The sequence below is a fragment of the Sus scrofa genome, chromosome 17 (genome assembly GCF_054392235.1).
Source record: "Sus scrofa isolate SSC_HxYL_T2T_F1_AM1 chromosome 17, Sscrofa_HxYL_maternal_Yorkshire_Landrace_v2.0, whole genome shotgun sequence".
NCBI classification, from domain to species: Eukaryota; Metazoa; Chordata; class Mammalia; order Artiodactyla; family Suidae; genus Sus; species Sus scrofa.
The window spans coordinates 51509877-51531851 of record NC_139399.1 but is presented as its reverse complement, the minus strand read 5'-3'; the positions used below and the strand labels follow the sequence as shown (position 1 = coordinate 51531851).

Sequence of the window (21975 nt, the reverse complement as noted above, 5' to 3'; positions counted from 1 at the left end):
GGGGGAGGGCGCTGGCAGAGACACTCCATGACCCTGACCCCAGCCCAGCCCCCGGCCCTGGGCCAGTCCCTCACCTCCTTGGGCTCCTCCTCATCCTCGTTGCCCTGGTCACTGCTGGTCTCCTCTGAGTAGTAGATCTTGCTGCTGGTCAGAACAAAGTAGTGGGGATACCACTCCTGGAAGAGAGGGGAGCCAGGCCTGTGGAGACAGCCCTCTCGCCACCCTGCCCCCGGCCCAGCCCGGCCCAGCCCTCACGTGGTTCACAGGGTCCTCCAGGTAGAGGATGCCGTTCTTGATGGAGTTGCTGATGTCGTTCTCAGAGTACATCACAGACGTAGGCACCTCCTCATACGCACTGCCCTCAGCCAGCTTCTTGTGCTGCAGGGGACAGGCCGGGACATGGCATGCCAGCCTGGGTCCCAGAGCCCCACCCCCTCACCCAGGCCCAGACTGACACCGGAGCAGAGGTGGGACCCACACAGCCCTACCTTTTTTTTTTTTTTGCTATTTTAGGGCCACACTCATGGCATATGGAGGTGCCCAGGCTAGGGGTCCAAATGGGGCTGCAGATGCCGGCCTACACCACAGCCACAACAACAGTAGGTTGTGTCTGCAACCTACACCACAGCTCACTGCAACACGGGATCCTTAACCCACTGATCGAGGCCAGAGATTGAACCCGCATCCTCATGGATCCTAGGTGGGTTCATTACCACTGCGCCACGACAGGAACGCCAGCCCTACCTTGATGAGGATCTTCCTCTTGAGCTGATTGGGTGAGGGGAGCCCGTCGGCCGCGATGTCCACGGGCTTGGTGAGGAGCGTGTCCCCGAGCACCTTCTTGAAATACTGGGCCATGTTCCTCTGCTGGGCAATGCTGCAGTGGTCCTCGATGGACAGGATGACCGGGTACCTAGTGCGTGATACAGACCCTGCCATTCTGCAGCGTCAAGGCTCACGTCCTCACCAAGAGACGAGCTGGGAGCCTAGGGGCTGAGGTCCTTTCCCCAGAGAGCCACCCCAGAGAAGAGGCGGGCCCTGCCACCGCAGGAGGAGGGGAGGGTTCACAGAGGCACTATGGGTGCAGCAGAAACCAAAGGCTGGGACTGTGGCCAACAGGCGTCCCCAGAGTTGGTCCAACCACGGAGGCTGTCCCAGCAGCAAAGAGAAACATCCCACACCCAAGGTCAGGAGAGGTGACAAGCAGCCTCCAAATTAGCCATGGGGGGTGGGGGGGGCTGGTGACCCCCTCAGTGAGGTGGGAGAGCCCCATGACTACAGGTTGGGAGGACTAACAGGAACTGCAGAGCGAGACACAGGGAGCACAGGCAATTCTCTGGGTTGGGAGGGGAAAGCAGTGGGCAGGACAATGGCCCAGGGCCCAGGGCTAAGGAAGTAATTTTGATGATGAGAAGAGCTTGACTGTGCACCACAGGCTGAGGAGAAGGCCTCAAGCAGAGGGTGGGCTAAGGATGCAGGAAGCACAGCTCTGGCAGGCCAGGCAGCAGGAGGTGGAAGGTGGGGTGCGGCCAGGAGAGAGCTGGAGCTGAGCCACCCCACTCACTCTGAGGCCACAAAGGCGTGCTCCTTGATGGTGTGCAGGACGTCTGAGAACTTGATCTTGGTGGTCAGAGTGTGTCCATGGTAAATGACCGGCATCCCGTCTGGGCCGTCCCAGCAGTCCACTGAGGAGCAAGGCGACCACAGTCACGCGGGCAGGCCTCCCCTTTCCCCCCCAAGGCCGGCCCCCACGCACACTCAATGCAGCGGCAGCCCATCCGCAGGCAGCGGGCGTAGGCTTCCAGGGAGGACTCGCTGGAGAACTGGTCCCCGGTCAGGTACCTGGACAGGGAAGCGGGGCAGGGCGGTCAGGCGAGCCCCAGCTCCTGAGGTCAGGCCAAGGGGGTCAAGCGGGCCACTCACGTGTTGTGAGAGGAGGAGATCCAGTAGTGGGAAAGGGGGTTGTTCATGGTGTCTGGGCACACGGCATCCAGCTGCGAGTTCCACACGCTGTTCTCCTTGGAGAACAGGAAGGTGACAAACTGCCCAGAAACAAATGTGGAGAGGAGAGAAGATGATGAGCCCCTGCCCTGGGCCACGGCACAGGGTGGTGCAGGAGAGGGTGCTCAGTCCAGGTGAGGGCACAGTGGACAGTGGGAAGGCCCCAGCGGGGCTCCGGTCAGCCCACCGGCTCCCTGATTCTGCGACAGGGAGTGAGAGGCAGGGCTCACCTCGTCCAGGAAGAAGTAAGTCTCCTCTATCTCTCGCAAGGGGTCTCGGAGGAAGCTGAGCATGAACTCCTGCACCTGGAGCCGGTCGACAGCCCACAGCTCCTGATGGGGAGGGAGGTCAGGGCACGTGAGAGGCCTCCAGCCAGCGGTGTGCCCAGCCCCCTCAGCCAGCACCCTGGCTCAACCCCAGCCCAGCCGTACCCCCTGGTACTCGAGGAGGAACTGCTGGAACTCAGGAAGGGACACCCGGCAGAGCTCTGGCCGCTCCCCTGCCCTGCAGGAAAGAAGACAAGCGCTTGGCAGACAGCTGGCTAGTGTGGGCCACAGACGACGAGGGGCCCCTTGGAGGGAGCGCACAGCTGCCCAGAACGGTCCAGCAGGGCTCAGCCACCACCCCCTGCCTCCCACCTGCATTAGGAATCAACCAGGGGAGGGACAATGGAGCCCTGGGAGAACCCCACCTCCCCACTTCAAACCCAACCTTAGGGTACTGGCTTCCAGGAAGGGGAGGTCCATCTGCAGGAGAAAGAACCGGGTCAGCGCAAAAGCCCCAGGAGGCCATGTGGGGAAGGGGCTCTCGGGAAGAAAGGCTGGGGCATCGGACAGGCAGGCCTCCTGAGGACAAAAGCTGGACAAACAGCTCCCCAACACCCCCAAGCAGGGCAGCAGGGCAGCAGGGCTGAGACAAGTGGGGCTGGGGTGGGAGGGCAGGGTGGGGCGCTCGGGACAGGTGGCTCAAGCACCGTCTTCTGGGCGCTGTACATGAGGCTGCGGTACAGTTGTGCAAACTGTCCGTAGGTGATGTCGCTGCTGCGCTGCTCCAGCTCCTGGAGGCAGAGCGGGACTTCCAATCAGGCCCGGGTCAGGGGGGCGGCACTGCCCACCTCCCCACCCGCCTGCATCCGGCCCGCAGGCCCTTACCGTCAGCCGCTCTCGGAGGAAGCGCATGTTGGGGACCCGGTAGTTGACCTGGGACAGCATGTTCTTCAGATCCTTGGCTGATATACTGAGGACAGGGAAAGGGGGACATCGACAGGGGCCTCACTACCCCCTCATGACCTCTGACCTGTGGGCTGAACCCACCTGGGGCTGAACAGGTAAACAACACTATTCTAGGATCTGGAGTCCTGGCAGTGAGGCTGGCTCAGAACTGTAGTGATCAGCGGAAGTCCCTTCCTTCCTCTGGGCCTCAGTTTCCTCATCTGAGCAAAGGAAGCCTATGATTGGCACAGAGGGGTGGCCAGGGGAGGGGAGCCCATCTGCAGGCCCCTCCCCTCCCCCAGGGATGGAGGGAGGCAGTCCCTCCAGGGCCCTCTGGAGCCCTGCGGAATGCCCTGTGAGAGCCAGCAGCTCAGTGCCCGGGTTGGGGGGCCTAGGAACTGGGGACTTCCTGGGGAGGAGGAGGAGGGTTATCCTCAGTCAAATCCGCTACTGGCCATGGGGGAAGCTCCCTAGGCCTGACAGGGAAGAAACCTACCTTATGGGAACTCTGCCCCAGGATGGGGCAGAACACACTTCTGGGCCTGGCAGCTGGATGAGAAAGATGGGGAAGGGGGGATCTTCTCTCCTACGAGGTGGTGGCTGGCACCCCTCGTCTTCGAAATCAAGGGCCTGGCAGACAGCACCCAATGCCCCCGACAGAGGGGTCCTATCGGCCAGCGCTGTTCAGCAAGCACTCGCCCAACCCGTCACCTAGGAGGTGGGCCAGTGGGGAGGGGGCCTCACTGGGCAGGCTGGGAAACCTGCTGCGTCACCAGGCTATCCTCCTGTGGACTCCTTGCCATCAGCACGACAAGCAGGTTGTCATCACTCCCCCTGAAACACCTGCCTGCCCTGCCTCCTTCGCCAGCTACTGCCCTTTCTCTGCTCCTCTTCATTGCAGCGCCTTAAAGTAGCTGCCCAGGCTCCTTTCATTCCCCGAGTCCCCCCCGCCCCACTCCTCCACTGCCTGCCACAAGATCACCAATGACCTCTGTACTGTCAGGTCCAAGGGGCACCTCTCAGTCCTCCCCCCCGGCCGTGACAAGGCCTGGCATAGCTGACCACTCCCAGTCCCGGGGCCTCCAAAGCTCTATACCCTCTGGTCTTCCTCTCACCTCTCCAGGGGCTGCTTCCATAGGCGAGCCCCTCACCTCCCCAATCCCCAGTGCTGGAGCCGCCTGGGCCTGGGATCAGTCACCCTCTTCCCCTTTTCTGGCTAGGCTTATCCCCAGGAACTCCAGCCTCGGGCCTTCTGAAATACACTGCCTACATGTTCCCCAGGTAACATCTCCAGCCCCAAGTTCTCCCCTGAACTCATGCTACCCAGCCACCAGCTCAGCATCTCCATTCGAGCAGCTAAGGGCACGACACCAAGGTGCTCGCACACCCCAAGGTGCTCCCCCCACAGCCTTCCCCACCTCAGTCATGGCAGCTCCATCTTTCCAGATGCTCAAGCCAGAAAGCTCACTGCCATCTTTCACTGGCCACCTCTCACAGCCCCAAACCAGTCTGTTAGGAAATCCTACTGGGCTCTGTCTTCAAAGTGTTGCCCAGCCCCAATTGAACCACTTCCTAACCCCAACCCCAAGCCAGGCCTCTTCACCCAGAGTGTTAGAGGTGCTTCCTGGCTGGGCTCTCCACCCCGCCCTGCCCCCGTGCGACTGAACTCAGGTCATATCACGCCTCTCTCCAACACCCTCTGTGCTGTCCATCTTTCTCCCAGCAACTGTCAGCAGTCCTGTCACCTGGTTTTTGTCCCCCACTTCTTCTCAGCCCCTCTGGCTGCCACACCACAGTCTCAAAGCTGTGAGCTTCCTGGAAGCCCCACCCCACCAGGACCCTCAGAGCCAGCTCTGCACGGCCTGTCTCCCACCTGCAGTGAGCCCTGGCCTCTGCCGCCAGCTTGCACCAAGGCCATCAGAGCTTTCCGCAAGAAGCTGCTTGTGCCAGACCACCTGCCCACCCCTGGCCGTGCTGAGGCAGGTCCTCCGGTTCTCCCGGCAATGCCTGGAGGCTGGGCGACTCTCCTGGCCGCCCCAAACCACCCCACTGGGCGAGAGCCAGAGCGCAGAACCTACCGATCCTCACGATTCCGGTCCACTGAGTAGAACTGCTTCCGCAGCCACCTGGAGGAAGAGAAGGCTGAAGCGAGGCCCAGGCTCGGGAGGAGACCAGCAGGCATGCCCTGGGCACAGAGGCCTGAGTCCCTGCCTGCTCCCTAGAGCCCTAACCCTGTTGGGCTGGTTCTTACCTCTCAATCTGCAGAGGCGTGGCCGCCTGCAGCGTGTCCTCCATCAGCCAAGTCAAGCCCTTGATCCACATGTTCACTTCGTCCTCAGAGGTAGCTGTGAGCAGAGGGCGGGGAGTTGAGCCTGGGCCGGGGGCCATTCCCCTTGAGCGCCCTCCCTCCTCCAGCCCCTGGGCACCCACCCTGCAGACTCAGGGTCTTCAGGCGGAATTCCATTCCATACAGGATGACAAAGCAGTGTGACTGGTCTGGTCGAAAAGCAGGATCCTCTTGGTATCGATCAAAGTCCCGGGAGGTCTTCCCTGGGCGGATCTCCTTGATTTCGCGAATGTCAACTAGGAAGGCAGGGAAGAGGCCAAGGCCGGGCTGGGGCTGCCAGGGTCAGCACTGAAATGAGGGCAGCCTGTCTCCCCACTCAATCCCACAGTCCCCTCAGGGAGGGACCACAAGGAGAGACACTCCCAGGGGGCAGACCCAAGACCACTCAGTCCCACTGAGCGGTGGAGGAAAGCTGGGCTGAGGCTAAGGGCAGAGTTCTGCAGAGAGCTGAGGGGTCTAGGCGAAAAGCTGTCTGGGGGAACAGGAAGCTCCAGCCCAGGAACCTTCCCTTGGTGACAATATAGGAGGGTCACTCTGACCTGGATGAGAGCTGGACTCAAGAAAGAGAAATGGGGACCCAAGGCCATTGTGTGAGGACCAGTTCTCGACACAAAAGTAAGCAAACCGAATGGTTAAGTTCAAGGGTAGGGCTGGGTCTCAGGTTGCACAGGAGGAAGACGGGATTGGGCCAAGAGAACCGTGCAGCCTGAGAGCCACCCTCGAGACACCCCTGAGCGGGTCTCAGCAAGAGCAGCAGCTGCCCTTGGACGGCTCCCACCCTGGCCTTCTGGGGCCCAGCTCACACAACACAGCCTGGGGAGGCACCCGGGCCAGAGCGGCAGATGACCAGCCTGGGGAGGCACCAACTCAGAGATGACACCGAGTGACTCATTTAACTTCTCTCCATCGGTTTTGCCATCTCTAGAACAAAGGGCGTGACGGAATTTCTCTAGAAGGCAGAACGGCAGAAGAGACCTGCCTGGGCCCTAGGGGTGGGCTGGCTGGGACCAGAATCCAGTCCACTGCACCTTACTTAGCTACGTGGCCTCAGCAGAGTGGCAACCGCTCTGACCCCACTGCTTCCACCGTGAGGCGCTGCTCAGCTCTAAGCCCTGACCTCCCAGAGTGCCCAACCCAGCAGGTGGCACTCCCCCTCTACTCCCCCATCAGTCTTCGGTCCACACGGGCAGTCTGAGCAGACGTGCAGGTTGTGACCCCAGGCGTGGAGAGGGCCCTGGCTGCACACTCACACTGTCCCCTGGTGGTGGCTGCGACCCTGCACAGAGGCCAGATAAAGAGATTTAGGGAGATCAACAAGGAGAGGCCTGGCTTAGCCACCAGAAATGACTGTGAGCTCCCTTTTGGCTCTTGAGCCTCTTCAAAGGCTCTCAACTCAGACTGGCCTGGAAGATGTGCAGCCAGGAGCAGTGCCCATGTGCCGCCTGGCTCGTCTCCATCCCCAGAGCCCTCCCAGGCCCAAGTGCCTACCACCCTGGCTGGAATGTCCTAAGGAGCCCAGTCCCTAGGCCCTCTTCCTGCCACAGCTGTGCGCCACCTATCCCAGGTCCAACAGCCCAGGGCCCTGGCCAAAACATCACCAGTTCGACCTGGGCCCTGCTCCTGTGCCCTCAGCAGCCCCTTCAGGCCTGGTCCTCCAGCTGAAAGCCCCTGCTTTCCTGCCAGCTGTCCTGCCCGCCAGTTCCCACCAGCCATCCTCCCTGAGCCTCTGAATCTAAGACATTGTTCTGATCCCTCCCGAGGATGCTCCTTCTCTGGCCTCCGAGCCCTTTTATGATGGGTCTCAGAGATTCACTGCCGCTTCTGCCCTCCTGTTGTCTCTGCTCCATCCAAACTAAGCTGGACCAAGAGCAAGTAGAGCTGTCTTTCCTGTCCCCCATTTTGCTCTGGTCCCCAGTGGGAAATTGTCTGCCTCCCAGGCTCCATTCTCTGCCATCAAAGACCCAACTTGGAATCTCCCTCCTGCCTAATCACACCCTTGACATCTCAGTATGTTAGTTCTTCATCTCCCCCAGGCCAGGCGGGGTGGTCCAGTGCTTGCTGAATGACTGAACAAACAAAGAAAAAAAGCAGACACACCAGCAGGGGGAGGGGTAGCAAAATGGGAGTCGAGTTTTCAAAATGAGGAGTTATGCTCAGGCAGAAACAGAGGGGGAGGGGGGAGACTGGGTCACAAAGACCCAGCCAAGAAGACAGGGTTCCTTCCCAAGGATGGAAGGAGGAGTCGAACAGGGGAAATGCCCAGATCAGAAACTGCAGAATAACCACAAACCCTGCCCTTTGAAACAGAAACCAGCATGCTTTTCCGGTGCAGAGCTGCTGTCAGCCCCCTCCCACACCTCTCACACAGTCATACAACCTCACACAACGCACACGGGCCAACATGGCCTGCGAGATCCACAGCCTGGGCCCTTCTACACAGCTGCCTGCCAGTCCACGACGCGGCTACCAGCTGGCAGGCAGCTACAGGGTCAGTCTGAAGCCCACTGCCAAGCCACCTGCAGCCACTCCATGCGTGGATGCCACACACACACACACACACACACACACACACACACAAAACACACTGCCAGCGGGTCCTAGGTGACCCTGTGGTCTCCTGCCCTGTGCTCTTGAGTAATTTCCACCGGGACTAGTCTGGAGGCAAATGAGGCCCCCACCCAAGACAGGGGCCAGGTAGGCAGAGAGCAGCTCTGGGCCAGGCGCCCATGTCTCCCAGGCTCCTGCTGGCCACACCAGGCCCCCTTGCACTTCACCTCACTGGAGATGCCAGCCTGGCCCTGATACCTCCAAGTCCATCAAGCCAACAGCAGGGCCTAAACAACACGACACCGGGGTGACAGGCTCTACCAGGTTCTTAAAAGCCGCATCCTGTACAACCTCCCACCTCCCCTCAACCCTCCTACCTCCCAGAATAAATACAGCAGCGTCCTCTTCTGAGAGCCAGGATGGGTCGCCCAGGGACTGCCATCAAGGGGAGAAGACTCCCTGGGACAGGCATGGCCTCGGCCCTAGTTTTGGGGAGTGGAGCCCCCTACCCCCCAGTATAGTCTGGGTCGGACCTGCAGCGGGACAGGAAGGTCAGGAAGAAAGACCCTCATTGGACCTGGGAGCTTGGGGAGGGGAGAACTTAGAGCTTAGAGAAGCTGGAGACCCATGACCTAGCAGTCATTCCCATGCAGAGCCACGGACAACATTCAAGGGACACAGGAAGAAGAAAAGCCAGCAGTACTGGGAGGTCCTGGGAAGTCCTGGCTAGGCCTGAGATGGGGGCACAGGGAGCTCTGAGGACACAGGCAGGATCCCACAGCCAGGGGCCCACCTGATGTGCAGCCCAAGTGAATAGGGCTTCGTTTATGACAAAGGCCCAGCGCCACGCTCACCCAAGCCCGAGAGGGCCTGGGTTCCACTGGCACACCCCAGCCAGCTCAGCCCACCCGAAGCCAGGGAGAGCTTATCCCTCCAAGGACCAGGTCCCCGAGGCCCACGCAGAGGCTCCCTGGCTTCAGGAGTGGCGTGGACATCACCACACCAAGCAAGGCCAGGGTGGACAGGGATAAGACGAGCTGCCTGGGCGGTGAGGGGCACACAGACTCTTGGGAAGAAGCGGACAGACCAGCCCTTCTCCAGAGGCTCTGGGCTAGTGAGGGACCACCTGGGCCAGGGACTGGCCTCACATGCCAGGCTGTCTCCTCCCCCTCCTCCAGGAAGTCTGCCCTGACCACCCCTTCCTGAAGGCTGCCCAGGCCTGGCAGAGGAGAACTACACAGATCTTAAGTTTTAGCTCCGTGGTCCTGGGCAGCCTCATGCTCCTTCAGCCTGTTTCCCAACTGTAAAATGGGGCTTCCTCCTACCTCACAGGGCTGCATAAGGGTCCTGCCGGGAGCTGGCGGTTCTAGGGAAGGCTGAAGCCCCTGCTGTGTGCCTAGTGCCATCGACCCAGGGCCCATCTGAGCCAGCAGCAGGGGAGATGACTGTGGCCACTGCCAGGGCTTGGCTGTAGGCAAGCCCAAACCCGGGCGAGGTAGAACTCGCCCACGGCAGCCTCAGCCCAAGGAAAAGAACCCAAGCAGCCATTTCCCCAGCTCCAAAAGGGGTGCCGCAGGGATGGGGCACTGGGGAAGGAGGGGCCCGTGGGGCCTCTGACTTCACCTCAGTGCACATGGACTTGCTCTAAGCCAGAGGCTGCTGCCTGAGCCTCAGCACCGGGCCTGCTGCACCCACAGTACCCCACCCACACATCTGCTGACACTCGCAGGCCCTGCACCCCCACCTCGCATACACTGGTACCAGAACAGGACACTGGTAGATCCAAAATCACAAAGTTTCAAATCCTGTTTCCAAGCATACAGCTCTGGCCTCGAGCAAGTCTCTCTCCTCTCAACCTAGCTTGTGGATAAAGTGAGGGCTTCAGTGGGAAGGAGGCCTCCCATAAACCCTTCACACGCAGACAGAGAACTATACACAGATATCCCCAAGAGAGGCAGCCTTGACCTGTACTGACAGCCCCAACCTCAGACTGGCTTTGTTCTGGTTTTTACGCAGAGGGAAACTTGCTCACTGCCTGGCACAGGGGCCAGCTCTAAGCAATGAGGCAGAGGGCCACAGGCTGAATTTGCAAAACCAAAGACCCTTGCTTCCCTCCTCCAGGCCCAGGGATAGACTCCCTTGCCTGAGGCCACAGAGATTAGAGCGGGGAACCTAGGTCAGCAGACCCAGGCCTGGAGAGCAACTGCCTTCAGGACAATCCAGTCACTTTCTTTAGGAGCCTCAGTTTCCTCACCTGAACCACAGAACTGAAGGTACTGCTGCTCTCAGAGCCAGCTTCGCCTCTCTGCTAGCACAGCAGGCCCCGTCCCCTGCCACGGCACCCAGCCTACTACTAGGTGGGGCGAGGAGACGGTGCTGTGAAGGGGACAAGCTCAACGGCAGCCAGCCTGGAGCCTAGGAAGGGGCAGAGGACAGTGACCATAGGGCCTGTCTGCACCAGGCTCCTCTGGAGGTAGGGCTGCTTCCTGTCTCAGAATCCTGCTCCCCACCCCTCTCAGACAGCGGGCCCTTCTCCTGTTCAGGGCCTGGGGACGACCACTGCGGGGCTGTGCACAGGCGCGGCATTCCTGTGCACCAGGCAGAGCCCCAGGACAACAGGAACCCCAGGGAAGAGAAAATGGGGGGCAAGGGGGGAAGCACTGACCCTTTTTCAGGGTTCCTTACTGAGCCTGGCCCCCGAGAGCCAGCCAAGCCTGCCCTGAGTATGGCAGGTCGTGGTAGGGAAACCCACAACCTTAAATCAGACCGGAGCTTCTCAGTCAGGAATCTGTGTCCTAGGATCCCCTGCCCTCAATGCAGCCACCTGCCAAACAGTTCTACACAGAAGTCTCCCAAAGCTATTGGCTCCTCCATGCATCAGGCCAGGAGAAAGTGCGCAGCAAAATCACTGGCAGGGTGGGCAGGAGGCACAGCCCCACCTCTGCACCTCCCTCATCTGCAAAATGGGATCACTGCACCTGGCACCTCCTTCACTGGCCTATGGCAAGGTGTCAAGGAGATAAGAGCCAGGAAAGTGATTGTGCTAGAAAGGGACAAGAGGACATACTGAAATTTAAACCCTCATATGATGAAGATACGACCAAGGAAACCACCAGCACCACCACAAAAAAAAAAAAAAAAAAAAAAAAAAAAAAAAAAAAAAAAAAAGGGGAAATGGTACATATCACAAATTTCTGGACATGAAAACAAATGTTCATTGAAATATTACCCTTAGGAGAATTTCCTCTTTAAAAAGTGCATAAGATAATTGTTGGAAACTGCAATAGAAATTAACAGTATAAAAATGCCTGTAAATACATTTTAACACCTTAAAAAAATGGTAACTCATAATGAATATGAAAGTTTTCAAAAAACATAGAGAGGAGTTCCCGTCGTGGCGCAGTGGTTAACAAATCTGACTAGGAACCATGAGGTTGCAGGTTCGATCCCTGGCCTCGCTCAGTGGGTTAAGGATCCGGCGTTGCCGTGAGCTGTGGTGTAGGTCGAAAACGCGGCTTGGATCCCGAGTTGCTATGGCTCTGGCATAGGCCAGTGGCAACACCTCCAACTGAACCCCTAGCCTGGGAACCTCCATATGCCACAGGTGCGGCCCTAGAAAAAACAAAAAATAAAATAAAATAAAAAATAAAAAAATCTAGAGAGCTTGAAAAAAGTAAGTGAGTACTACCTAGACAGGTCCCTCCCCCTGGGGCTTTTATTGTCCCCCCTCTGGGATATGGACGCCCAGCCCTCTTCAAAAGGGTCCAAGTCTAATCAAGGCCATGAGACCCATAGACCCCAGCCCCGCATCAGCTCCCGGCTCCTACCTCTGAGCCCCTGCATGTGCCAGGCCCACCTTCTCACTTACATCTCCATCAGGCCCGTGCCAGTGGCACACTTGGTGCTCTCCAACTCTGGACACACTGTCTAGTGCCTCCTGGTGTCAGGTCCACTGGCCTGTCTGCCTCTACTTTCCACTCCCCAAACCCAGATCCCTGGGGAGGCCTGAGAATGCTTACAGAGTGCTTAAAGCAGGAACAAATTCATGAGAGTTAGATTCCAGAGCTAATTATCTAAGAGGCCATAGATAATGCTCAAAGATGGTACCAGGGATGACTTCCTGGATGAAGGTGGTGCAGTGGGACAATAAAAGCTAAGGAATAACCACCAATATGCAAATGCAGTGGTCAGTGACGTGACCAAATGGACAGAAGAAAGAAGGACCAGGCACAGTTGGGGATGACGTGGCCCCTGGGGACCAGGGCAATCTGAGACTACTGGTAAGTTCCTGCACAAAGGTTCTTGCAACCAGTGGGAACCACTGGAAGCTAATGACCCTTTGGAGAAAACAAATGAGAAGAGGCAGAGCTCCCTGAGCAACATGCCCAGAAGATGCAAAAGAGCGGTCCCAGAGGTGGGGAGACTTGAACAGATCTTCCCCAAAATGCTCTCTCAATAACAGCTTCTCTACACACAGTTTGGGCCACACAGATGGGCCATTTCCAGCCCCCACTCCTCAACTCAGCCACCTCCTGCACCACTTTCTAAAGAAACTCCACACCCAGGACCCAAGGTAACACAAGTAGGGCTGAGCTGTCCCCCCCAGAGGATGCTGAGATGGAGATAGGAAGCCACAAAAGGAAGCAGTGGCAATCAGTTGATTCCTGGCTGTGCACCTCTGCTGCCCTACACAGGGAGCTCCGCTCTGCATCCCAGGGAGCCTGGACCAGCTGAGAACATACAGCTTTGAAGGAACACACAGGTTCACAGCTCCAAAGGAGAAGTATGGTGGGGGCCAGAGAGGAAACAAGACAGAACTGAGGCACAGGTGGGAAAGAAACCTGATGCAGCAGGGCCTGGGATGGCCAGCAATTTCCATGCAGGTGGCCTATTGCCCAGGACTGGAAGGCGTGAAACTCCCTCCCCTACCCCCGCCCTGCTCCACTTTCCAACTGAAAGTCAGGAGCAGCTCCCAGGGAGGAAGGTGAGAGCTGAGGGGTGGTAGCTCTCAACCTCCCATTTACAAAGGACGAGGATCCAGGCTCAGAAACCCAGGGTCACAGGTTCAAGCAGCAAAGAGAAGGTGAGGCTGGGGCTTATCTCCTTCCCACTCTTGTGCAGCAGCATCTTCAAACCAGACCAGCAGCGCACAGAGGACCAAACCCCTTCCCAGGATGCAACAGGGAAACCCTGGCCGCACACCCAGGGCAGAGCTCAGCACTTGATCCAGCTGGGGCTCATCCATCACTGTTTCCCAAACACCTGAAGAGCAGCTGGCCCCTCTCCCACCTTGATAAACAGGAAAATGCCAATCAGACAGCTGGATGGGGATCTGTGGGATCCTCCCACACAGGACCCTGCACCCCTACATCCTAACTGCTTCAGGTCACAGCTGTAAAGGATCCTTGCCAGTTCATGAATCATCTGGAGTTCAGATTCAAGGTGAAACTCCTCTTTGGAGCAATGAGGAAATGGAGGCTCCAAAGGGTCTCAGTGTGATTGGTGGTGGTTCATGATACAACTGGGGCCCTCTGCAGTGGTCCCACAGGGGCAGCCACCCCTGACATCGGGTTTGCAAAGAAAGAGCAGGGCAGCCCCAGCAAGCCTTCACACTGTCCAGGCAGGCGGCCCTCTTTCCTAGGATGTAAGACTAATCCCACCCATTTCAGAGGTGGGAACAGCATGCCCTGGCCTCAAAGGAAGGAAGGGCAAGGGGGCCCCGCCCAGGGGACTCAAAGCTGGGAGAGAGATGGGCAGCTGTCTGCTGGGCTTACTCTTTTATGCCATCACTGATTAAACGTGTACTAGGCATCTGTCCACTCCACGTCGGGCCCCGGGGTGGGTCCTGGGTAAACAGAGATCAATAAGGCTTTGGAGTTCCTGCCCCTGAGAAAGCCCCTGCCCGTGGAGGAAACAGATGGGGAAGCAGATAAACACAAGGTCCTGCAAAGAGTGGAACAACAGGGAGGTGTCTGTGGCTCTGAGAGCCAGAGAAAGTGAGCAGCTGGCCTCGGGAAGCCACGGACCACCCTGTCTGCAGGCGGCAGGTCTGGGGGGCCGCTCGACTCAGGTCCACCAGAGGGGATCACGGAGGCCAAGGCATCGATGCTGCAGTGTGGCTGTTTGGGGGAAAGGGGGTTCGGATGGATGAGGGGGCGGGAAGGGGGGCCTCTGCCAGCCGTCAACACCCGAGGGAACAGTGGCAGCGAGGACGAGGGGCTGGCCCCAGCCTCTCTGCCTGAGCCCAGAGGACTCTCCGGGCAGTCCTTTGCACACTGACCTCTGCTCGCCCGCAGGCCGGTGCTGCCCGAGTTCTTTCTAGATGTACTGGCTACAGAGGGGAGGCTGGGGGCCCAGGAGGGCCGAGTCCCGGGGTGTCCAGGATCTCGAAAGGCCCAATGAAATGCTCCCCATTCAGGCTGCCTGGGGAGCCAGAGTACTGAGCACAAGTCACTTCTCCAGCCTCCTCTCTCCTGACCCTCAGGGCCACCCGCACGTTGACTACACCTTCTCTCCTGCCGGAAGCTGTCCTTGACTTCCCACAACCTCTCCTGGTTTCCTGGTTCTTCTTGGGCTCCAGGGCTAGCCCCTCTACACTTGGACCTTTGTTGATGCCCAGGCCAACGTCCTCTCCTCTCCCGATGCTCCACCTGCTCCCCAGTCAGTGCCATCCGTGCCCACAGCTGTACTACCAACCGCAGACAATTCACAAACATAGCTCTAGCCTAGTCCCCAACTCTAAGCTCCAGACCCTTCAATACAAATTCCTACTTGCTGTCTCCCCCTGCTCACCTCAAAGTCAACCCCTCAAAACCAAACATGCTGACTTCTCTCCCCAAACCAGGCCTCTTGCCACACCTCTTAGGTCAGCTAACAGCATCACTTCCAAAGAGGTGCATAAACTGGACTCTTCAGAATCATCCTCAGCATCTTCTCTCAACACCCTCCAATCTAATTCTTGAACAAGTCCTACCGGCTTTACTTGTATGAGTCACAACCATAAGCACCAAGCACCCAGAGGAATGGGAACTGTGTATATTTCAGGCTATCTGACACCGGAGTGTGAGCTCCTTGAAGGCATGAACCATGCCCACTGGTGTCCGTGCCCCCGTGACTAGCAGGAAATGGACTGTGCTGGGGAAGAGAGAAAAAAAATCTGGGCCCTCCCTCCCGAAAGGAGACGATAAGGCCTCTGGCTGGGGTCAAGTGATGGGGCTGAGGTGGAAAGGGGTTGGCGTGGACCTTCCCCAGTGGAGCTTGCCAACCCCCATGCCATCTCACCACCCCGCCCTGGCTCCCCGCGGCTTCAGCTTCTGTGTTACTGCCACCACGGGCCCTGCTCACTCTTGGGGAGAGCCATGGGGCCAACCCCTAACCCCCAACAGTCAACCTTGACTAGGACGCCAAAGATGCTCTGAACAAAAATAGGGTCATGAACTCACAGGCCTGCTCACTCAGCCGCCCTCTTCCACACACCCACCCAGCTCCCCCAGTTTAGCGCTGCTTGGCCCTCAGCACCGGGCCACTCTCTTTGGGCCACACCAGCCCAAGCCAAGCCACTCTCCTGGGGAGCCAAGGCCCCGGTGTGTGACCCAGCCTCTGACCTCACTGCGTAAGGTGACAGGGAACACCCACTCACTGCCTCCCCAGGAAGCCCAGCTCCGATTCTTCGAAATCACCTGCCCTGCTGAGAGGGGCGGCCACCCTGGGGCTTCCCCTTCCTGATCTGAATTCCCGAGTTCCACCCTCTTAAGACAGCTCCTGGCCTCACCTCCCCTGGTGCTGAGAGCTGCCACCTCGCCTCCCATCCAGCCTGGAGTGTAGGCCCTTCCAGTGCAGGCCAGTTCTCTGGCCGGGGACCAGGTCACCCTCATGGGAACAGTCTGGGCCCCAGTGTGCTCACTGGAGGGTTCTTTCCCCCTATTCTGGTGCTGGCCTCAAGGCGCCCTGAGTGGTCCCTGGCAAAGCGATGTATGCTACCTTTCCTAACCGCCCTGGTGGAGTGAAGGGCTCCACAGTCCCAGTGAGGAACTGAGGAGTGAACACAGACACACCACACCGACTAGCACGAGGAGAGCTGCCTCCCAACAGCTGAGGATGAGCAGGAGGAAGGGGTCCCCAGAGCCTGAGAGAGGCCCCGTTGCCCCAGCTGCCCTCCTGCCCTCAGGGAGGCGGAGAAGGCTTTGGGACCTGTGGCCAACTCCTCCCCTCCTTCCTAAGGTTAGTCACTCCATGAACTTGGCCCACAGTCTCTGGGCCTGAGGCTGCAGTCACTCAATCCCCTGGGGTTAGAATTCACCCACCACACACCCACGGCTACACAGCCAGAGTCCCAGCACGGCCAGTGCCCTTCGGCCCCCATGGGTGAGGCCAAACTAAGGACACTGCGGACTGGGGGCACCCCTTAAACAACCACTTCCCTCAGGACATTTCAGCTCGGCCATATCCCCAGGTGTCCAGGAAAACAGGAAGCCAACCCCAACTTGAACGGCCCACCCCTGCCGAGTTAGAATTAGATCTCACACAAACAAGTGGCCAAGCTCTTCTCGGCCGAACTCCTCACCACTCTGGTCAGCTGTCCGCCGCTGGGGCCAGGAGCTTTGGTCGGGCCGCCCACTCCTTGCTCCCACGCACCTCAGAGCCTTCCTGCAGATCCTCTAACAAGGCCGGCATGCCAGCCAGTGGGGTAGGGACCCACAGGAGCAGGCTATTCCATCCCGAGCTCAGCGGACAGCATTTTAGGCACAACCGGCTCCTGCCGGCCCCGGGCTTTCAGGGCTTTCTGTATGTTCCAGATCACAAGTTTCCCAGGATTGAGGACAGGGTCACCTCCTCTTCTTGCTTCCTAACCCCAGCTGCCCTGTGCCAGGCCTGGCTCAGCAAGGGAGATGCCAGTCTCCTGCAGGAGAAAGCCCTGCCCCGTTTATTCTGCATCCTGAGTCTCGCTGAAGCCAGGGCCACCGGCCAACACCAGGAAGGGCCCGGAAGGAAGCAGCAGAGCCTATACACAAAGCCTACATGGGGCTATAAAAAGGAGCCCTCCCTGCTTCCCCCAGAATGGGCCCGGTTCCTGGGAGGTGACGAGTGGGGGGAGAGAGCTAGTCCTTGTGCTTGGGCACTCAGCCACTGCAGCCTCTCAAAGGCCCGCCACGCACCTCCTCAAGGGGAACGGTCTTCCCAGGAGGAGAGCGAGAACATCAAGGGCTGGGGCAGGAGTGCCAGAGGAGGCTCTCCGAGCTGCATCTCCTGGACCCTCAGCCTCCCCAAGCCACCGCCTGCATCCCTGCTGCCTCTCCCCCAGCACAGAGTATTCAGGGACCCCCCCCCCCAACATACACTCTCGGAAGGCCTTCCAGGCAGCCACAGGCCCCACTCCCCTGGAGGCCCCAGCACACCCAGCTGTGATGAGAGGCTCTAACGCTGGGGTGATGGCAGGAAGCTGTGGCCACGAGACACTAGGCTTGGGGGCAGCTCATGCAGGGATACGTGTGTTGGGGTGACGGTAGAGAGATGACAATTAGGCAAGGGCACAGCACTAACACCTCAGAGTCTGAACACAAAGCTCCCCATATCAAAGGCAGCCTCTTGACCTACACAGGCAGCGTTCTATCTGCCACGACAGCAGAGCCACCCACACTGCACCCTGTGCCCCATTCGTCCCCAGCCTCCTTCCTCCAAATCCCCTCCAGCCTAATCCACCCAGTGTGTTCAGGCTCCGCACCAGGCCAACCCAGAGCTGCCAAGGCCACTCTCCAGAAACAGTGGAGTGGCTTGCCACGACATACACACGCAGCCTACGGGAGAGGGGCCTCAGTATCTGCCTCTGCGATCAACACAGCACACCCTCACCTCTCCAGACTGACAGAGGGGCCTCAGGCTTGCTTCCTTCACAGCACCACTCCCGGACCCCATCATGAGCTTTTCTGTCTGGCTGTCTAGGTCCTTTCTGGCTGTGTGTACGCCTTAACCTTTCTGTTTACCACCAGACGTCACTGATGTGCCTGGCACATCAGTACATGCCAGAGTCCAAAGCCAGGGAAGCACAAGTGGCATCTCACTTGTTCAGTCTGCCTCACTTCTCAAGCTTTTTTTTTTTAAGAAAAGAGTAGCGATGGTGACATGGAAAGCATACTAGGCTACAGATCTACTGCCACAGTGAACAAGTGAGAGGCTGGAGTGATCACGTCCGGTCCCATGTGCCTAACGCAGGAGATGAGCCCACAATAACCACAGGAGGAACAATGCATGCACTTGTCATCAGGGTCCTGGAAAGGCCCTCTCAGGGCACCCAGAGCGCCGAGCCCCGGCTCCCATTCCCCTGGCAGATGCTCAGGGTGGTTGTCAGCATAACCCAGTAAGAGCAAGTCAGGCAGGGCTTGTCTTCACCTCCTGCGGCAGGGAGGGGGGCATCTCGATGGGGGGGCTGGCAAGATAAGGGCAGCAGGCGATCTCGAAGAAGGCACTGAGTCTTCTGTGTCCACAGATGGAAGTGTGGGCTGGCTGAATAGCACATGTGGCCTGAGGGCAAAGGAGAGACCAGACGGCACAGTCCACGTAAAGAAAAACAACACTGGTCCTACAGAACACCCACCTTACTGTCGCTTTCTCCAGGGTGCGGGGACAAGCTCAATGTTGCAGTGGGAATCAGGTATCTCAGGCTGTTCCCAGCACCACCACGAACTTGCTAGGTGCCCTCAGCCCTGGGGCCTGGTTTCCTTATCTGTAAAGGAGAGCTCAGCCTTCCCAACTCCTTCCAATCATGGAGCTGTGATGGCGCTCAAACAACACAATGGATGAGAAAATGCTTCATCAACTAAACGCACTATTCAAATACTCAATTTTTCCCCTGCCCCCGATTTCTGTATACAGACTCAGGGAGGGAACAAAGAAATAGGAAACAGACTTCTAGCCCCGGCTGGGAGAGCAGCCATGGCGGCCAGCTTGGTGGAAAGGCGGACTGCAGCTCTGTAGTTAGCTACGGTGAAAGCAAAGGAAACCGTTATTAAGCACCCACAAGTGGAGTTTCCAAGTGGCTCAGTGGCTTAAGGGTCTCATGTTGTCACTGCAGTGGCTTGGATCACTGCTGCAGCACGGGTTCAATCCCTGGCCCAGGAACTTCCTCATGCTGTGGGCATGGCCAAAAAAAAAAAAAAGTACCCACAAGTGCCACACGCTGTGCTGAGCACTCTCATATGCCATCTCATTTGACCACCATGAACATACAGCTCTGTGACGGAGAGTTAATTTTACAGCTGAAGATCAGTTTCAGACAGGTTATGGTAACTTGTACCCAAGGTCACAGGAAGAGGTGAGTCTCAGACCCAAATTTGGCTGATTCTGGCCACAGCTGCTAGAAGCCACCCCTCACCCTGGGCTCGGCCTAAAGTCTTATCACCTGTTAGCAGGCTGCTCTCAAAGATCCCCCAGGGAAGCATGGGCACCATGCTTCTCTGAACAAAGCACTCTGCCAGGAGCTCCAGAGCCCTGCCCTCCTCCTACCCCACCTCCCCTTCTCCTGGGACTCTCCTCCAAGTCCCCACTGACGTCTGCAGTTCTAAGGGTGGGGGTGGGGGGGTTCCTAGCCCCTCATTTGAGGCCTTTGCAACCTTAGGCCTTGCCTGCTCCACCTTAGCCACCTCCGGCTTCCTTGAAGCCACATCCCAAAGGAAAGGGCACACAGCGGAAAGAGATGCCGGGAGCTAACAGAGACGGACACCGACCTGGACAGGAGAGGCAGAGTCAGGCCCAGCCCACTGAGAGGCTGGCCTTAAAGCACTTCCTGGAGGACAGGGGTCTCCCGCCAACATGCTCAGACAGCATTTCTCTGGGTGAGCTTCTCAGAAATGAGCGTCGGAGACCTTCATGTGCTATCACTGCAGCTGCTCCCAGCCAACTGCCCTGAGGCCCCACAAAGGTCAGCAGCAGGAAAGAGTCCTGACGGCAGAGGAGCTGCTGAGAGCCTCCACAGAGGCCAGGTGGGCCTCCTTTTCTCTGAATCAAAGCACCTGGTGGCCAGGCACCAGCCCGCTCCTCACGACAGGCGCACTCGCTCCCTTCCATGCCAGGCCCTCCTGGGGGTCTTAAACTTCAGCTTCCTCCTCGTCAGAGCTCCCCTGCAGGAAGTGCTTACACGGTGCCACACTCCACGTGGGGCACTTTACAGATTCCCCCCGAACCCTCGCAAGACCCCCACGAGAAAAATGTGGTTTGTTACTAGCCCTCTTTTACAGACGAGGAGCCAATGCATAAAGTCGCATGCTCAGGGTCACAGGGCAAGCGAGCTGCGCAACAGGATTTTAACCTAGGCAGTCAGAGTTGAGGACCCGAATGCTCCACGGCCTCCCCCCTGCAGGCCCAGCCCTTCCCCTCCATCACCCCTGCATCCCGCCTGCCTCAGCGAGGAGGGTGCGCCATGCAAACTACAGTAACTCACTGGGACCCCTTCTCAGTTGCTCCCAGACAAACACAAAACAGTCCCGCTTCAGCCTCTGGTGTCAGGTGCTGCCCACAGGACAGAGCACAACACGCAAGGCAAGGCACCCTCCTTAGGCTGCCCCAGTCTCTCCTCTGCCACATGAAAGGCACCCCAACCCCTGCATGGTGAGAAGTACCTTCGTCAGGGCCCAGCAAGTTCCTCAACCACTCAAGGCCCAGCTCACAGGTCACCTCCCCTGTGAAGCCTTCCTGGCTGTCTCTTCTCAACCCCCAGCTTGCCAGGCACAGCTCGTTACTCTGCATTCCCAAAGCTCTCCGTACAGACCGTTATTATGGTACAAGACACATGGAGTTCTAATTACACATTCCCAAATCTGTCTCTTCCAAGAGTCTGGGAGTCTCTCAATGGCACGACCCATGTCTTATTTTTTTTTGAATCCTCAGTGTCTAGCACTGGGCAAACAGGAGATGGTCCCATGGTAATTTATGGAGCAAAGAAACATCCCTCCTTCCACAGGGCCACCCAAAACAAGGCTGATGGCTGAGATCTCTAACTGGTGACTCAGGCCTGTGCACCTGTGTGTGTGCAAGCTGGAGGGAGAAGCTGGGGGCCTCAGCTCTTCCAGGCATCTGTGAAGCAGGCCCCTTTCCCAGGTTCACAGGAAAGAAAAAGCCCCAGCTGGGGGGCCTGGCCAGGCTGGGCTGGAAACCCACACATCAGGGCAAGCCTGGGCTGCTGAGGAAACACTAAGAGCTCTGACTTCCCCTGGAAAAACTATAGTCAGACAGGAAGCACACAGGCGAGGATGGCTAGCTCTGGAGATCCGGACACGTGCTCTCGCCCCTCTCCCTCGGGAGCAAGCAGCCAGCACAAAGAAACTCCCTGATGATACAGGGCTGCCCTCCCTGGGCGCCTTGGGCCCAGCCTTGAGCTGGCCTTGTGGTCTGTCTCCTTAGCAGTCTGTCAGCCCCCGAGGTCAGGCCTCCATCACCTCCTTTCTGAGCCTGACTGCCCTGTCCAGGTGTTGCGCTTTCTTCTGCCACCCCCACCCCTGTCAGCAAAGGTACCACTGGGAACTGTCGCTGTTGGCCTTGGTTTTCCTGAAGGCAAGGGCCTCTTTTCATTCACCACCTATGGAGGCCTGGCCTCTTAATGAAAGAATCAAAGATGAAAGCCTAGGGCTCCAAAAGTCCCCACAGACGTGCTTGGCTGACACTCACAGCCCACCATGGAGCCAACAGCCAAGTCATTGTGCCCACAGTGACCCCGGGCTGAATATCTAAGCCAAGAAGGCACCAGAAGGAAAAGTGTGGGGCCAGAACCTAGAGAGGCTGAGGCGGTCTCTAAGGCGCACTCTGAGCAGGAAGGTTTTCCTCAGAGGAGCGGCAGAGCCCACCGTGACCAGGGGCCCACTCAGGCACGACCCAGGGCTT

General features: G+C 58.3%; 1 protein-coding gene across 14 annotated transcripts in view; it reads right to left on the bottom strand.

Moving 5' to 3' along the window:
• Positions 1 to 21975, bottom strand: part of PLCG1 (phospholipase C gamma 1) — a 34631-nt gene that overhangs the window by 9231 nt on the left and 3425 nt on the right. For 2 of the 14 annotated variants that reach the window (XM_085003940.1, XM_085003941.1), the window contains exons 2-16: positions 18493 to 18624; positions 5643 to 5795; positions 5464 to 5557; positions 5291 to 5338; positions 3153 to 3237; positions 2975 to 3058; positions 2713 to 2747; positions 2433 to 2505; positions 2232 to 2333; positions 1924 to 2042; positions 1757 to 1842; positions 1565 to 1685; positions 745 to 913; positions 256 to 378; positions 75 to 176 (exon numbers count right to left, since the gene is read on the bottom strand). In XM_085003940.1, coding sequence (XP_084860066.1) covers positions 75 to 176; positions 256 to 378; positions 745 to 913; positions 1565 to 1685; positions 1757 to 1842; positions 1924 to 2042; positions 2232 to 2333; positions 2433 to 2505; positions 2713 to 2747; positions 2975 to 3058; positions 3153 to 3237; positions 5291 to 5338; positions 5464 to 5557; positions 5643 to 5795; positions 18493 to 18624 — 1526 coding nt within the window. Of the gene's footprint in view, positions 1 to 74; positions 177 to 255; positions 379 to 744; positions 914 to 1564; positions 1686 to 1756; positions 1843 to 1923; positions 2043 to 2231; positions 2334 to 2432; positions 2506 to 2712; positions 2748 to 2974; positions 3059 to 3152; positions 3238 to 5290; positions 5339 to 5463; positions 5558 to 5642; positions 9316 to 9396; positions 11266 to 16629; positions 16980 to 18492; positions 18625 to 18697; positions 18827 to 21975 lie in introns of those variants that run through there. The other 12 variants (XM_085003943.1, XM_085003948.1, XM_085003942.1 and 9 more) reach the window with 8 other exon arrangements.